At 40.0% G+C, this 17,357-nt stretch overlaps 2 protein-coding genes across 4 annotated transcripts in view; one reads left to right on the forward strand and one right to left on the reverse strand.

Annotated features, from left to right (window-relative positions):
• Nucleotides 1–4,510: 4,510 nt before the first annotated feature.
• On the reverse strand, nt 4,511–9,665 carry LOC137767196 (proline-rich protein 2-like). The gene is made up of 6 exons (XM_068547912.1): nt 9,589–9,665; nt 7,360–7,464; nt 6,667–7,119; nt 6,172–6,531; nt 5,890–6,128; nt 4,511–4,611 (listed from the first exon to the last, which is right to left on the reverse strand). The coding sequence occupies exons 1-6, from the start codon at nt 9,663–9,665 to the stop codon at nt 4,511–4,513; spliced, it is 1,335 nt and encodes a 444-aa protein (XP_068404013.1).
• The window catches only part of ADD3 (adducin 3), a 124,844-nt gene continuing 112,061 nt past the window's right edge, over nt 4,575–17,357 (forward strand). Inside the window, exon 1 of one of the 3 annotated variants that reach the window (XM_068548525.1) lies at nt 4,575–4,668. The gene's annotated coding sequence lies outside the window, so the exon portion shown is untranslated. Of the gene's footprint in view, nt 4,669–6,505; nt 6,804–17,357 lie in introns of those variants that run through there. The other 2 variants (XM_068548523.1, XM_068548526.1) reach the window with 2 other exon arrangements.

Below are 17,357 nucleotides of genomic sequence, written 5' to 3' on the forward strand. Positions count from 1 at the left end.
CACCAGCCAAAAGTAAATATATAAAAAATAAATAAATAAAAGTTTACTATTAATTTTAAAAAAATGTTAATACAACAGCCACACTAAAAAAAAAAAAAAGATTAGCAGCTGAAATTTTAAGGCATGAGATGATAAGATATATAGGTAAATGATGTATTTTAGGTTTAACATAGCAATTGCATACTTTGTATTCATTTTACATTTCTCTCCACAGAAACTGGTAAGTTGCTTTTTTGTGAGTTTTTATCCTACCTATGTGTGGGCCTCTCATTTGGAGTATCTTATTTATAGCAATTGTTTATTAGTTGTTTGTGTATTAGCAGTTATTTATTTAGCCATGATGATTTTAAAAGACTCACCAAATGGAAAATGAATAAATGACAAGTAATACTTTTAGGAAAAAAAAGGAGGACTCCGAGGGTGATAGTTTATAAACGTTACAGAAATTTATCAGGCCTGATTACTTAAACAGTTGTATAAGGACCTGTCAGGCATTTAACTGAGGTAATTCCTTTAAAATAAACCATATAGGTCACATAGTGCTAATAAAATATGTTGATGAATCCTTGAGTATCGCCCTGATTCTATCTCCTTGGGGAGAGGAGAACTCATTAGCATGAGTTCCATGTCAGTCCTTCCTGCTCTGTTCCCCAAGTACTTTCCAGACTCGCTTGACACAAAAGGGTGATCAAAACGTATGTATCATGGCCAAGTTTCAAAATGAATGGTTCATCTAACCCCACTGACTGAATACATGACATTAGGAAGTATTAAAAGGCTGTTGTGCTTCACTGAGTTTACTTTTCGGTCTGAGAGGTTTAAAAAGGTAAATTTGGGGGCAAAGGATGGAAGAGGGATCTCTATATAAATTCTTAGCTCTTCACATTGCAGATGTTATTCCCGACCCAAGGGGAAAAGCTCAAAGCTGAGAAGTTGTTAAATTGGGAGCAGCAGGGTGCATGCGTGTGTGTGTGTGCGCGAGCCTGTGTGTGTGTGTGTGTGTGTGTGTGTGTATGCATGCACGCACGCACACAGGGAGACAGATTAACCTGTTTGCTTTCCGAACCAGTAAGTAGTAAAACAGGTTGTTTAGGGTAAAGTCCCTTGAACTAGATAGTTGATTTTAAATACATCTGCCTATAATAATACCTTCTATTTACAAAGTACTTTGAAAAGTTCAAAGCATTTTTTCCTTTATTATCATTTGAACTTCATAACCACCCTATGAAGCAGGGACAGCAGGTATTATAAGACACCACGACCACTTAAAAGATGGCTAAACTGAGGCACAAGCATGTCGAGAAACTTGTTCGAGGTCACATAACCAGTTGGTTTCCCAACTAGAACTAGAGCACCGGAATTTTGAAATTTAATCCAGTGCTTTCTTGGCAGAGAGACTCTCCCGCTACTGCTTGATCTACCCAGAGTTCACGTGGAGATTTGTGGCTACAATTTAATTGGAGAATACAAATCAGGCATGCCTAAAGAGCTCTCCAGAAAGGAATTTGTTTCTCTTAGGTCATGACTGTGTTAGAAAAAGGAAGTAGAGAATGGAGTCAGTTGTTTTAGACAATCCAAATTACAAACAAACAAAAACACTTTGTAATCAGTTTCTGGATATTTTGGGGGCTATTCATTTCATTAATTTGTGTATTCATTTTTTAAAGTATCTATTAAGTGCCTTTATATAAGAGACTGTGCTCAGTACCTTGGGGAAGATACAAAGAAATGCATTTAATTTTGAGGGGTTGCTTTGAATTATACAAATAACAGCCATTTTATTCATTGTCCATTACCACCTGGTAGATGAAATGAAATGCCTTCCTTGCAGAAGAGCAAGATAAAAACAGATGAAGAAACTGGGCAACTAATTTCCTTCAATTCTCTCCCTATAGGAAGCCTTTTTATTTATTTATTTATTTAATAATTTTATTTATTTATTTTTTGGCTGCATTGGCTCTTTGCTGCTGCTTGCGGGCTTTCTCTAGTTGCGGCGAGCAGGGGCTACTCTTCGCTGCGGTGTGTGGATTTCCCATTGCGGCGGCTTCTCTTGTTGCAGAGCACAGGCTCTAGGCACACGGGCTTCAGTAGTTGTGGCACACGGGCTCAGTAGTTGTGGTTTGCTGGCTCTAGAGTGCAGGCTCAGTTGTTGTGGTGCACTGGCTTGGTTGCTCTGTGGCATGTGGGATCTTCCCAGACCAGGGCTCGAACCCATGTCCCCTGCATTGGCAGGCGGATTCTTAACCACTGCACCACCAGGGAAGTCCCTAGGAGGCTTTTTTAAAGAAAAAATGTTGGTGACAAATTGTCTTGCCAGGTATATAAAACACTGATTTTGCTATGTCATCTAATCTAAGGTAATGCCCCTTTGAAACTAGGGAGAGTGGGCTTAGGTTAGTGCCAGGTTCCTTATCAGGAATACCAAATCAGGATTTAAGGAAAAATGTTAGAATCTAGCCCCAAAAGCAACTTCCAAAAAGCATCTCTGAAGGCCAGAATTAAATCTCTACAGTACTTTCCCCTGCCTGGCTCCAAAATGAACTTCTCCTCTTGGCAGGTATGCTTGAGGATGTAGACTAAAGGGAACAGAGGCACCAATGGGTGCAAGGAAACAAGGGCAAGGCCCTGTCATTTGTGTGGAAGATAAGTAAGAGTTTGCAAATAATTGTTGTGAGTTTCCTTAGAGGTCACTTAAAAAAAAATTCCCCTGGACAAATTTCTTTACTTTCTAGCATAAACATCTCCAAGCCTGAAGGCAAAATTTGTGTTAATATTTACACACATTATAAGCACTTGTTTGATATATCTCTTTAGTTTATACTACATGTACACCAATAGTGTCACTGAGTGAAACTACTTTTTTGTTGTTGTGACAGGTCTTGCTCAGCCCCCAGTGTGGGTGTGTGAAACAGTGTATATGGTCATACGTGCTGTTTATTTGACTTATGTGTATGGGAAGAGTGGAGACTGAGTTAACTTCCCTGTGTCCCCATTTTGCTTCTCTGGGTTTCCATTTTTTCCACTTGTGAAATTACAGGGCTGGAGTCGGTGAGCTCTAAATTCTGTTCCAACTCTACCATCCAATGATGCACCAGTTTTTTTTTAACTATGTTCTCATCTCTATTAAACATACATTTTGTGCTCCAGCCAGTCAGTATCCTTAGCAATACTGTAGGGTCCTGCTTCAGGAAAACTTGTCATAGTTGGGTACAAAATCATAAGTCAGATGAAACTGTTTTTTCACTTTACAAAAATGATACTTGATTTGCAAAATAATTTTGGAATGGTGGTAAATAACAAACTCTGGTTGCACATTTAAAATAAAAATTTATTTTTAATCCAAGTTTTCAGGAAAAGTAGTGTAGACTGAAAGATACATGCATTAAATCACACACAAAAAAAGTTTAAATCTCATAAAATCATAGTCTATTGGAATGCTTAAGGAAAATTTCAATCCAACATCCTCAATTCACAAAGTAGGGAACTATGGAACAAAAGAGTTTACTTACTTGCTCAAGATCACACAGGTAGTTAACAAAGGCTGTGCAAAAAAATCAATTGCAGAATATTTTCCATATTTTTCTCTATTCATATTTTGGGACCACACCTCCTCATTTACCTATGAAGAAAAAAATCACAGATGTTGAGTGCTTAAATTGAGGAATATTGTCTAAAATAAAATTTAAAGTTATAATGCAGACTCAATTTCCTCATATGTGGACACATCACATTCTAATAGTGTAAACAGTAAATTTGCATGCATTTAAAGTTATCTACTTATGAGCTCCTTAATTTTGCTGAACTTTGAATTGCCACTGAAATAGTACCCTGCTATTATTTTCTTAAATTATTTTAGATTTTTTTGTTTTTTCTATAAATAATATTGTGATTTTTATAAGTACAAAGTGGTATCTGTCAGTAATATATTTTCTTTTTTTAAAAAATTCAAGTATAGTTGATTTACAATAATATATTTTCTAATACTGACATTCATTGAAATTCCAGATATGCTTATAAGTATTAGTAAGATTGGACTCTGTTGTTTCCAATCATGTAAATCAGTTTTATTTTATGTATTATTCTTTTCACATTCTTGTATTAAATACTAAGTAACCTTCCTTTATATAGTTATCATTGTAGTGCAATGATAGGAAATTAAATATTAACACAAAATACTATTCAGTTTCAAGGCACATGGCTTTATTTTTGCCATGGACCCCAGTGTTTGAAGTTAGGAGGGCTCTTTAAAACTAATGCTTCTAGCATTTCATTGACTCACACTAAATTGGTCCCTCGATCACCCAGTTAATTTTAACCTTGACCTCCTACAGCTGTACTGCCTTACTCAGTCCAAAAAAACTCCCTGCTTCCACCCTTTCTGCCTTTTATGAAGCAGTAGTGGAGAGGAAAAACAAAACCCATTCCTTTAAGAAAGATTCCACCTCCTCTCTCATAAGCAAGTGCCTAATGGTAATTGTGGAGTCTCTACCAAAGTCAGTCACTTTACTACTCAGTGTTGGGAGAAGCTGCTGCCGCCACTGCTGCTGCTGCCGCCGCCACCGCCGGTCTGAGGCTGCAGTGGGTTTCCGTGCAGCACTGCAGAATCCACACCTAGAAGATACACACGTCTACTACCCTGGACACAAGAAAGCCTTGGATCCTCAGTGGGTAAGCAAATCTTTTATCCATTTTGTCCAAAAACTGTGGGAAAGGGAGTGATCATGGAAAGGATTGCTCATCAGACATGCTTAAAATGGATTATGTTAATTTGTCTTCCTTTGAGGGGGGTCTAGATTTGTGATTGGCAAATGTCCTATAGAGTGGAGACTATTGTCTGATATGTACCCCTAACACATTTTGGGGGGGCTATTCATAAAAAGGCTAACCTTGATGCGTGCCAAGCTTTTTTCATTTTTTGCTTTTTAAATGCAAGAAAACATCTAGCCACTCCCGGTATCTCTCTCAAATACTGCAGATATTTTAAAACGCCACATAAAATGACAGGCCGAGCGTTTTCTAAATATTTTCTTCCCAAAGCCAGGAAGCCTTACGCACGATCCTTTAGGGGTATTTAAAAACCATAAGGCATGGTTAGATTTTGAGCATATGGGATATGGTGGTAGACTAAAATTTCTGTAGCTTTAGTCCAGTGGGGAGAGAAAACGAGGATAAATGAATAACAGTTTGTGCCAAGCCAAGATTCATTTCCCACACTTCGTATGTGGGAAGAGGAAACTACATTTTAATTAGCGCATTTTTAGGGAAGAGGGAGGGAATGAAGATGAGGGGGATGGCATGAAGTATTTGAGGGGGAAGAAGAGAGTCTGCAGAAGAGGAAGGAAATGAAGGGGACTGTCGCCAGTACCTTGGAAACGCAGGGAGATAAGCGTGGGGAATGAAGTTTGTTGTTGTGTGTTAGGGTGGGGTTGACCCAAGGGACCATGAATAACCGGAATGCCGCTCGGAGGGTGTGCTTGGTAGTGGATTCGTGACTGTGGAGGACATGTATGCGGGAGGGATGTGCAAGTCGTGGGTGGTAGAGAAAGGTGTGCGTTGCTGGGAGGTCTATTTCTATAGTAGGTCGTGTCTGGGCGGCCGGGGTGGGCGGCCCAGCGTCACCTGTGGATGGATCCACATCCCTGCCACTGAGTGCAAAGTTTACCCGGCCCCGAATTCATTTTGAAGGCTGTCGGTGCCTTGACTTTTCACCTCCAAGAGATCAGCTCTCATAAGGTCTCAAGGCCAGGGGCCAACGTCGGGGTGGAAACCCTCGACAGATGCAAGTGGAGCTCATGGAGAGAGCTCTTGCCCGGCCTCTCAGTGGAGGTGAGCAGGGGAAAGAGGCGCCCCCAAAGGCAACTGTGCTGAGAATACCCAGGCCCCTCCTACGGGGGGCGTGCGGAGGTGGAACCTTAGCAGTGGCCTCCCGCTGAAGACCTAGCAGCCGGTGTGGGCGGCTGAAGCTGACTCTGAAAGCTGTGTCTCGGCCTCGGGAGCTGGGCGGGGGTGGCTCGCTCAGGTTAGGGAGGGCGGCATCTCCAAGGCTCCCCTCCTCCCGCTTGTAGTCTGGTTTCCGTCGGGGTCTTTTACTCCTCCGACCCTCAGGGGACGCCGCTAATCCAAGCTGCCTAGCGGGGAGGACGTTGAAGAGATGCTAGGCAGCTGCCCCACACCAGGCCCTCCCAGAGGCCAGGCCAGTAGGGGCCCGGGGCCGCGGCTTCAGAGACAGGGTGAGGGAGGTAGGGAGGGGGCCGCAGAGGGCGGGACCAAAGCTTTGGAGGGGCGCGAGAGGGCGCGAGGGGCCGCGCGGGGCGGGGCCTTGAGGAGGCGGGGCCAGGAACATCCTGTGATTCCGAGGGGCGGGGCCATGAGCGTTCGGGGGCTGCGAGGGGCCGGCCTGTGGGGGTGGAGCCAGGGGGAGCCTGGGGGCCTAAGGGCGGGGCCTTAGGGGCGGGGCCAGGGGACGCTCGGTGGGCGCTCGGCCAGTCCCGCCAGAGCGCCAGCCGCCTGCCGGTAACGGTCGCGGGACCGCTGGGCGGGAGGGGAAAGAAGGGGTGTTTAAATTATATTTTTTAAAAACAGAGAGCGAGAGCTAGAGGCAGAGCGACCCAGGTGTCGCCGCTTCCTGCTACACAGGGCTCGGCGCCCAGGTCCCTCCCTTCTCACGCCCCCTCCCCTTCGGCCCTCCCCTCTGGAGCCGTGCGGCGCTTAAGAGGCGGCGGTGGAGGATCGCGCGGCGGCTGCAGCCCCGGCGGCCGCGGAGAAGGAGGGAGGGAAGCACAAAGCCGGCTTCGCGCTGCGAGGTAATCCTGAGGGGAGAGAAGGCGCGGCCTTCCCGCCGGTCCTCCCGGCGGGGACGGCGGGCGCCCGCGCGGGCTGGGCTGCGGGGACCCTTCCAGGGGGTCGCGCGGGGGTGGGGAACGCAACGGCTCGCGGGGTGGAGGGGACTGCCTATTGGCTGCCCCTGCGGCCTCAGGTGGACCCCTCTTCCTCCGGGACTGGAATGGGAGCCTCGGGCTGGTTCGAAGAGGGTGGACCTGCAGGGGAGGATCTCGGGACGCCGGGGGTGGGCCCGAGTCTTTCGGGCGTCCTCTGGTTTCTCCCGGAGGACGGGGAGTTCTAAAAATCAAGAGCTGGCTGAAGCGTCGGTGGCCCGGGGTACTTTAAGCACTGAAGGTGCGCTCCAGGAAGGTGGTAGGTTCCCGCGCTTGGAAAGGGTGGAGGTAAGGGAGGGAGTGTTGGTTAGTTTTGTTTTCCTCATTTAAACAACTTCTGTTACAAGTTGAAAGTATTCAACCAAACCTTTCTCCTGTAATTTGCGTTCCCATCCCCCTCGACCCACACCCACCCCACCCTTACAAACGTATACATGTTAGGTTGCGCTTCCTGCCCGGGGTGACAGGCAGAGTTGGCAGCAGGTCCGCTTTGCTGGTGTCCAGCCTCTTTGGGGGTATGCTATTATAGCTGAGGCAAGACCACAGAGACAGGTAGAATAAGCTAGGCCTCTATTAGAATGGCAGCAATGGCCTCAGGTAAACTTTTTTGTTGCAGAGATTTAATTGCAAGTAGGTGCCCGTTTAAAATGGGAGCGTGAGTAAAACCACTCATTTCTTTGGCACATGTGCTGTTGCAATTGACCTGCTAGAAAGGTATGGCGAGAAATGGAATTTAACTCAACCAAGAGGCTTTGAGTGAGGATTATATGCAAGTTTGGTGAAGGAGTTGATAAGGTTTGGGGGGGGGGGTAGGAATCAGCTACATAAACGTGCAGGCACGTTTATGTTAAATTGTACAACATGTTAGATTTAGCAGTATGAAATGGTTGATTTTCTTGGAATGGAGTGCAACTGCATCATACCGGGTACATCCTAATTTTGACTTTAGAAGACTTCTAATGAGACTGTTAAAGAGAGTAAACTAAGAATACAACGTAATTTGTCGTTTTTAAATAAGATGCTTGACTCTTTTTAAAAATGTGTAATTAAGATATGGGACCTATTCATTTATAGGGTTAAGTTACTTTTTAACTATGTATAAAGTTTTTATATCTGAGTCTCCATTGCATTGTAATTACACTGTAACTCACTCATTTTCCTCTGCTTATATTGAGCAGATTAACTTTGCAGAGGGAAGACCAGAAAAAAAAATGGCCACTTTTGCTATATTTAAGTGTTCATTTTTCCAAAGAATTCAGTCTGTGCTCTTAAAACTCTTTAAATTGACCGCAAATGTTGGCATGTTGGTAATAGTTGCTTTTAAGGAAAAAAATTGGTGTATCTGTTTCGAATGTTAAACATAATTTAAGAGTTCTTGAGGTAGTTGGGTATGAGGCATTCAATATGTTGCAGCTTTTTACAGGTATGATAGAAGAAAATGTTTGTTGGTAAACATTTGACATATGACATAGGTGATCATATGACATCTAGGAACTGTTTTGCATAATAGAAAGATTGTATTTTCAGAACATAAGTTTTACATTCCGAAAATGAATGAGAAAATTATACTGTACACTTTGCTATTTCTAACCCCCTTTTTCAATAATGTTACACTGGGATGAATGTGGGTTCTGCTCAATGATGTTTGAAGTGTGGATTTGGTCTTGGTAAAACCAGAACATCTTTTGAGACTAAGAGGACACAGCATCAGCCAACCTCCTATACAAAATCCTAAAACCTAAATACAGGGTGGGGCCCAACCTCTGGGGTTGTGAGGCCTCCTGAAGTAGGTCTGTCGTGTCTGAGTGTTTTTGTCACACTCAAGCCTATACAGGTTGTTAGCTGTTTAATCTCTCCTATCTCAGAGTAGTTGGTTAGCAGTACAGGGCAGCACTTATGTATGTCATCAGAGTAAAAGAAGCATTTCTGTTGAAGGAAGAAGTCACATAAAAGCATAAAAACCCAACTCTGAACAAATTGGGTTTGTAAAATGTTGGGGAATGATAATATCAGAATCTTAACTGAGTTGTTATATGTGAAGTGCTTAGAATATAGTCTGGTACTCAGTGTTTTATGTGTTTATCATCGTCAGTATAAGATGACATTTTTTTTGAAGGTGGCTATATCCTGCAACCCAGCAAGTGAAGACTCAGCAGATATTTGTAACAGCCAATATTTATTTGCTCTACCTCTGTGCCAGGCACAGTTTTATATGATTTAATTTACTTGATCCTCATGACAACCCAGTGCCTAAACAGACATAGAGAGGTTAAGTATTTTGTACAGCTACTAGGCACAGACGGGCTGGTTCTGAACCCAGAGCCTGGCTTGAGAGTGAGCCCGCATAACTAGTAGCCCCTGCTGCTATTACACTTGTGGTAATTCTAGCAAATCAATGAAGTACCTTCACAGTATCTCCAAGACTACAGGTGTGCATATGCCTTGTTTAGTAACACCCTCCTGTGTTAGTACCACCAAGTTGTGTTTAAATGTGAATGGTGGTAATCCGCGTTAAGTAGAATCACCTTTTGACTTTGGAAGAGGATTCTCTTTTCACACAACATATGTTTAGCTAGGATGCTAGAATTTGGGCTGTAGTATGTTATCTTTTTAATTACTAAAGATTAAAGTCTTTTTTGTTTTTCAAGCTTGCCAGATGTGTAGGGCTCCAGATGGTCCAGCAGGGCCCTTGGAGGGATTCTGGTTCTGCACTAAATCGGTAGGCCTCATCTTCTGATTACCAACACCACCATATTAACCTGAGGTGAATTTTAACTTAAGTTTGTTCGAAATTCCACCTGAGTTGCCTCTTAAAATTAGCCTTACATGGAAAGATGTCACTTGTGGCTTTTTGTCATTCACATTCCTCAAGGAACTGTGTGTTGCTGCTTCACCAGTGTAGTGGATACATCAGGCAAATTAATTATAACCTAAATTAGTAGCTGTTTTACGTAATGTTTAGAATAACTATTGTAGAGAGCTAATATGTCCTTTGTTGGCAAGTTAGTGAAAGGTAATATTAGGAAAAAATGTTTAAAAACAAGCATACGTTGAATTAAGAAAGCTCAAACGGTACTGAAGACACAGGTCACTAATCTGTTTCTCATACTAAAAATGCTAATATGTTTTTGGTATAATTAAAATTCACTGCTGTTTCAGATTCCTTTGGAAATATTAAACTTGTAGAGTTTGAATAGAAAACATTGTAAATGTTTAATCAAGAGTACTATTCTTTCTTTTAAACATAGACACCCTATTTGAAATTAATTGAGCAGTCATAGACTGTGTCTTGTCACTGAGATTCAAAATGGGTGCCTTGATACTTTATTTCATGTCTTCTATGTTAATGCTTTGTCATTTGATCTTGGGGTCCATGCCCCAGTATTTCTAGATGCGATTGTTACGAGGTGTTTCAGGTCCTGCTAGTGACTAAATTTTCTTGGCCGAAAGCCAAGACAATCTCAAATTTTTACTGCAATGGGTTGTGTATATTAAGAATCTTCTCTAAATTATATGTTATCAGCCTTTCATTGACTATGGCTTGAAAGAAAAAAGTCTGTTATCCCTTGTATATCCCTTATGTATAATAGTTAGATGAATTTATTTTTTTCTTCTAGCAGTAGCTAGTTATGGACACACATGAGTGTAACCATACTACTTGGGGTATGCCCTTCCTTTCAAGTTAGTTAGAAATGATTCACTTGGCATTCATGCAGTGAATATTTGAATACCAACAGCATGCATAGAACAGCAACTTTAACTGAAAATTAACTGAAAGTGTTGGAGAAGAAAAGGTGTGTGCGTTTTTTGTTTATTTCATGTGTATTTTAATGTTGATCTGTTATATGTGGACTAGTCGCAAAATCAAGTTCAAAAGTAAGTTAATTGCACAGTTGAAAACATACTTGAATGTCAAGAAAGTACTGTTTAACTTACCCTAAAGTCTTAGATGATAGCATAGATAATGAGAATCAGTCTCTTGTTTCTTTAAACTATTTTTTGTTGGGTATCTTTGAAAAGCTGCGTTAATAATCTCTTTTAGGTTTCTAGGACATGACTTACTACACTGAAGGCACAATTTAATAAAGAGTATCCTAGAAACCTTAAAGAATGAATGTGGCTTTCAGAGTTGTCTAGCATAGCTCAAAAAGTAGTTGCATGATCACCAAAAGGTATAAAATGGATGAAACCCATCCCTGATATTAAAAGGCTTTTTGTTTTTGTAAATTTCCTTCTTAGGAAGATTGTATAGACTAGTTTTTAACTATGCCATAGCTGAAATGTTATTATGAAAGATGTTTAGGCTTTGACATATAGTTATATCTTTATAATGAGGTTAGATCTAAGTTGAGCTTTTTACCTGATGTCAAGCTGATCTGTTTCACCACCATATACTTTACAATTACTTGTTTTAAAAGTTGGCTTTAGTTAAAGCTTAATTGGAAATGGTAAGGCTCCCTGATATAAGATGAACTTTGAAACCTCTTGTTTTAAATTGCCTGAAACTGGGCCTAAGGATATTGGTGTATAGCAGTACATTAACTAGCATTTAAGATTGCTACCTCCTCAAACAAGACTACAGTTTGAACCTTGGGTTATGCAGCTCACTTTTTCTGCCATAGGCATACTGACTTCCATAAGATAAAAAATTTCCCACAACCAGCCAGCCAGGGGGTAAAAACACTTTTTATAAACTTAAGGGCAATAACAACAACATATGTTCTTAAAACCAATGTCTCAAGAAGCACACCGTATATATTAATAAAACAATTTAAAAAATTTGTTGCTCACAATGTGCATTAAGGCAAGTAATATGAAAACTTAATTCTAAGTAACATACATGAAATTGTTACTTTATTCTTTTTGCTAGCTCTTATACCCCTTTGAATTTGTTCTTGTAATTTTTCACTCCCCCACCAAGGAAGTGCTTACTTTGGATGGAAGAGGAAAGGACAGTGCATGTGTGAGTTCAGGAGCCTGTTTAATTCAGCTCTCATGGCTATTGTTGTTTGCCTGCTAGGGGAGCTGGAATTCCAACAATGTAGAAAGCAGTCAGGTTGGAGAAGTGCTGAGTTTTATCAGTGTCTTGGGGACTTAGTATATGCCTTTAATTTGTCACCATCAGCAACGTTTCTGTGAAGTTCTTCCACAATGGCTCAGCTCATCCTGTGCAAGGACAGCATTTCCTTTTCCCCTTTCCATACAGTATTCTTATCCTGTCATCTTTTGATCTGCTGGAATGACTAAATGCCATAGCAAAAAGATAGGTTTACTCAGTATCCTCATGGAGAAGGTAGTTAGGCTTATTTGGTATGTCTAAAGAAGTATATTTTGGGATCAAGGCCTCCCCAGGGACTCTTCTTTAAGAACACTCTACTTTTAATCCTACAGAAATTAGAGCCAGCAACTGTAAGCTGCGTTGTTACTTCTAATCTCATTTGTCTTATTAGTACATAAGAAAAAGATTCTGTAAGGTCAGCCTTTTAATATCTAAGGAAGTGGTTGGGGAAGGGTGATAGAGCTCAAGTGGAGTTGTGAATGGGCTTAAGTGCATAGGGCGAGAGTGGACAGGGGAAAGAGATTGGCAATGAAGTCGATATATTTTTCTTATTTCTTGTCCCTACTCCCAATGCTTTTTTTTCTTTTTTTAATTTTAAAACAATGTTCCTTTTACCTTGCCTTTCTCCTTTGACTTTTATTGCTAGGACTGAGTTTTCTCTCTCCTAGAGAAAGGTGGAATTTTTAAGGTGATTCCTGTGTGACTGCTGAAAAGTTTGGCTTTCACCTGGAGGTTGCACTAAAAAGAATTTCCTTCCATCTCTCTCCACAACTGTCTGCTTTTTAAATTAAAAAAAAAAAAAATCTCTGAAACAGAAGTGTAAGAAACCTTACTTGTCATGTAATAGTTGGGAGCCATTATGTATTAAAGTAAAAGACATATCATTAATGAATCAGAAATCCATATTATTTAAACCCTTTTTTTTGGCAAAACTAGATGTACAGTAATTTTATATTAGGATGTTTGGTTCTTTTTAAGTGGGTATCAAAGATTACATGAATTTTTTCAACCAAAAATGTTGAAAGTAATACAAAAGTAATATATCTTTCATTGGTCTTAGTGAATGTTGATAATGACAAAATCATAGTTCTCTGAACACTTTGCTGTCGTTAAATACCTTAATGAGATATTTAATAGACAAGATTTGGTCACTAGCCACTGAAGGACTGTCGCCTCTGTAGCAGAATGTAATAGGAAAGGAAAATTTTATGCCTGAATAAAAGGTGTATCTGCTTGACATAGAAAAGGCTCTGAGAAGCTGATTACTTGGTAATCACTTGAGTTAGGTGATTTTATATTGTATTTGATGTTTTATAATCTGAACTTCCTTGGGCTCTTTAAAAGTGTCTGGTTGGACCATCAGCTTTTGATGAATGGGTTTCTGGAGGGATTGTGACGACCAGTTAAGTGCTTTGAAGAGGGAATCCCTGTTTTGTATCACACCTGAATGTCACAGAACATGCTTCTTGGTGCTTTTGTAATTTGGGCCCAAAGGAAAGAGTGCCATCTACTGAATGGCCAGCATCGAGTTGAGCAGCCCCAAGTTTTTGTTGCAGAACTTTCAGCTGGCTCCTGGAGAAACCAGACTCAACTTCATCGAAGGATTTGACAGGATCTTAGCACCAAGTGGAATTGGTGCTTGCTTAATTTTAATTATGCTTCCCAGCAGGAGGCCTAACCACATGATGAAGAACTAATTCACTCCTTGTTGGAATGCATGGGAAAGGAGAAACTTGAAGAAATTGTTGAGACTTAATGTTAAAAAATAGTCTAGCAATGGTTAAATCATTGTTAAATTAAAAGTGTTAGAGAAAGGTATTTTAATGAGGCATGTTTCATTAGTAGTGCTGGTTATTGATGGTCCTGCAGACAATAATAATGTTGTTTAAAATTTGTTTGGGCTTCAAATTGTCAATCATTTGTTTAACTGGAGGTAAGGGTTTTAAAAGTATTTGAATAATTTGGTTTGTTTTTTTCTTTTGCCTTTTTCTTTGTCTCAGGTTCTAAGGCAGTGATTCCTACTTGAGTGAATTCACTGTTTCAAAGTGGATTTTGTTGTTGTTTTGGCTTGCTCAAGTGGCCTCCTGTTTTGTTTTTTGTTATGTTTTCCCTAACTTCCAGAAACTGCTTATGGTAGTAGCCATGGGTAGAATTGGAGGTTGTAGAACCAGTTATAGGTCAAGAGTGGAGGTTTATGATACCTGGAATAGACCCGTCAGAGCCAGACAAGAAGGAATTGAAAGGAAACTTTGTTATGATAAGAAGAATATCTTTGTTATATATCTATTATATATAATTACTTAATTAATCAGTAACCACTTTTCTCAGCCCTTAAACCTGCCAAGGATCATGTTAAGCACTTTACATAAATTACCTAAAGTTTAGTTAAGTAACTTGCCCAAGATCATACAGTTAATAAGTGACAGAGCCAAGACTTGAGCCCAGGGCTAATTCCTTTAAACGCTGTGCTCTACTCCTATTTATTTAAGCTCATTCTTGTTGGTGACTGCACAAAGGACTTGAACTGAGGTTAGAATGATATTTCTACCTCTGCTGGAAAATATTGGTGGTTTTTGTTTGTTTGTTTTAAGAGGGTGATGAAATGGGTAAATGGGATTGAGATTTCACTAGAATCAGGAAATATATGAGAGATGGACTTTCAATATTTGCTATTTGGTTTGTCTATAATGTTCTTTTTCCTTTTGCTATATTATTTATTAACTTAAAACCACAAGAAAAGTTTATTATTGAAACATTGAATTGTTTCACATTGCTTAAAGTCTGCTACTTCTTGGGGAGGAAGGGTTAAGTTACTGAAGGATTTTATGCTGGATTTGGGGGGAGGAGCAGAGTTGGGGGTAGGTAGGGATTTGTTAGTCTTTCTATATTTTGCTTGCTCCTAAATACTTTTAGGTAGTAGTACTTTTTGATGTGGCAGTAATATTCCATGTCCACAGCACAGTAACGTTCAACCATGTGCTAGTCTGGTCCTGGAGGAACCTCAACTTGTGCGCATCAAGTATGCTCTGTAGACCAAATGAGTACCATACCTCACATTGTGTACTTATACTTTTGAATGCATGTATTCTCAGTTAAAAGAAATTTAACACCTGACTAATATTGAGTATGTTTTTGGTGTTTTAAAACATATTTTGATCTTAAAAGGCATCCTTATTACTTTAAAAGGTTGGGAATCATTATTTTGGTATAACCCAAAGCTTTTAAAATTATAGTTCAGTGATGGTTGTGCTGTGTATTGTAAAACCCAGTTACTCTTTTGGGACTTCTGACTCTTTCCCTTCACATGTAAGAGCATAAAGCGTTATTGTCCAGAAAATCCCCATAGGAATATCAATTATGTAACTCTTTGGGATTCTGACTCTATCCAGTCAAATGTAAAAGAAGCCAGCAACAACTAAGACGACTATACAAAAGATGTTACTTGCCAGTGTGTGATGAATGCTAAATGACAGGTACAGATGACAAATGCCGTAGGTCATCTGGTCAAGAAAAGAGCACCATGGATGGAATGGTCAGAAAAAGGTCCCCAGGAAAGAGGAATAAGGGTGGGCCTTTAAAGGCACAGTAGGATTTCACTAGATGCAGACCATGGAAAGGGTTTTGGCAAGAAATTACTGTCCATGAAAATAGTAATCCTTTTTGTGTAGCATGACAGGAGATAGTTTATAATCGTGGTTCAGTCTCGTCTCACTGTAAGGCACTTGAAGGCTGCAACATACTCGTATCAGAAACAGTGCTGAGGACACACTTCCCTAGGAGGTGTGTTAGAATATTGCAGGGGAAGGGGGAGAGAGTGGTAGGTGTGGTGAAAATCATGTACCTTTTAACAGATGTTCTCTCTGAACCCCATGTGAAAATGATTGGTTCATAGAAACATCCTTCTACTGCTATTTTGAAGCCAGTAATACTTAAGAAAGTTGGTACTTGAAAAAGACTTTAGAAATCCTCATCATTCCCAACACTGGACAAGGAAAGCCTCCTTTGGGGAAGAGGTGTACATTTTTTTAAAATCCAAATTTATCCATCATTTACTGTTTGCTGAATGCCAGAGTAAAGTTTCATTGATGGTTCTGTTATAACTTTTAACTTTAATGTGTGGATAGATAGAGTTGTTGATACTATGAGGTATAATTTCGACTTAGCTTTTATAAATAACATTGTCTGGTTTTGGATTTTAGAGAATTTGTTCCAAGTGTCTGAATTCTCTTAGATTTAATAGTATTTATCACTTACTATTTGAAAAATACTTAGTGTAACTATTCAAGTTATTTTGAGCAAGTCACTATTTCTTTTTCACTGTAGTTTTTTAAATATATAAAATACGTAAGGGGTTGAGATCATTTTAAGATACATTTTAGTTTGAAGATGCTGTGATTGTAGTTCTAAGGAAGATGAGTTTTTACCAATTAGTGGCTTTAGCTGGAAGGTAGCCAAGAAACCTATGATTGTACTATATGATGGTCCTGGGAATAGATCTAATAGAAAGCCAAGACGATGAAAGTCCTTGGCTCCGTGTATATGTGGCAGTTTAGAAAAGGACATCATCATTCTAGGAACTTGTCAACTCCCAGAGTTTTTTTCAGTTCTTCAGAAGCTAAGGGCCCTTGGCAATAGACAATGGATGGACCCTTTTTGAAAACAATGAAATAGGCAAGGATAGCAATTTTTCTTAAAGCCAACTATAGAAACATTGTAGCATATTTTTCTAGAAATGGTGCTTTCCATTCCCATCACAACTTTATTATGTTTAGTATATTAGTTCCTCATAAATATTTCTCTGGCCTCTTTTTAGCTCTTCTGAGCAGCTTTATGCTTCCTTTCACTTGTTCATTTGTTCAATCAACAAATATTTATTGAGCACTTACTATGTGCCAGGCCCTGTTCTAAGTGCTGGGAATACAGCAGTAAGCAAAACAGACAAACCCTCCTGCCTTAATGGAGTTTATATTCTTGGAGGTAAAGAGAAATAAATAAGTGAAGTATATATTTTGTTAATATAAATATTATGGAGAAATATAGAGCAGGGGAGGAAGATAAAGGGAGTGTTAGTGGGCAATGGCAAATTTAAATAGAGTGGCTAGGTGAAGTCCTCACTAAGAAGGTGACATGTATGCAAAGACTTGAAGAAGGTAAGAGAACGTGTACAGTCGGTATTCTGTATCTGTGGCTTCTGCATCTGCAGATTAAATCAACCACAAATCAAAAATATTTGGGAAAAACAATTCCAGAAAGTTCTGAAAAGCAAAACTTGAATTTGTTGTGTACCAGAGCCTATTTACATAGTATTTGTAACTATTTACATACCATTTACATTGGATTAGGTATTATAAGTGATCTAGAGA

The sequence above is a fragment of the Eschrichtius robustus genome, chromosome 7, assembly GCF_028021215.1.
Source record: "Eschrichtius robustus isolate mEscRob2 chromosome 7, mEscRob2.pri, whole genome shotgun sequence".
Taxonomy (NCBI): domain Eukaryota; kingdom Metazoa; phylum Chordata; class Mammalia; order Artiodactyla; family Eschrichtiidae; genus Eschrichtius; species Eschrichtius robustus.

Coding starts and splice junctions, on each gene's coding strand:
- LOC137767196 (XM_068547912.1), bottom strand. CDS start 9,665: ATGAGGCCTACCGATTTAGTGCAGAACCAGAATCCCTCCAAGGGCCCT. Junction 7,465..9,588: donor TCTGGAGCCCTACACATCTG/GCAAGCTTGAAA, acceptor GTCTTGCCTCAG/CTATAATAGCATACCCCCAA. Junction 4,612..5,889: donor TCCACCTCCGCACGCCCCCC/GTAGGAGGGGCC, acceptor TGTATCTTCTAG/GTGTGGATTCTGCAGTGCTG.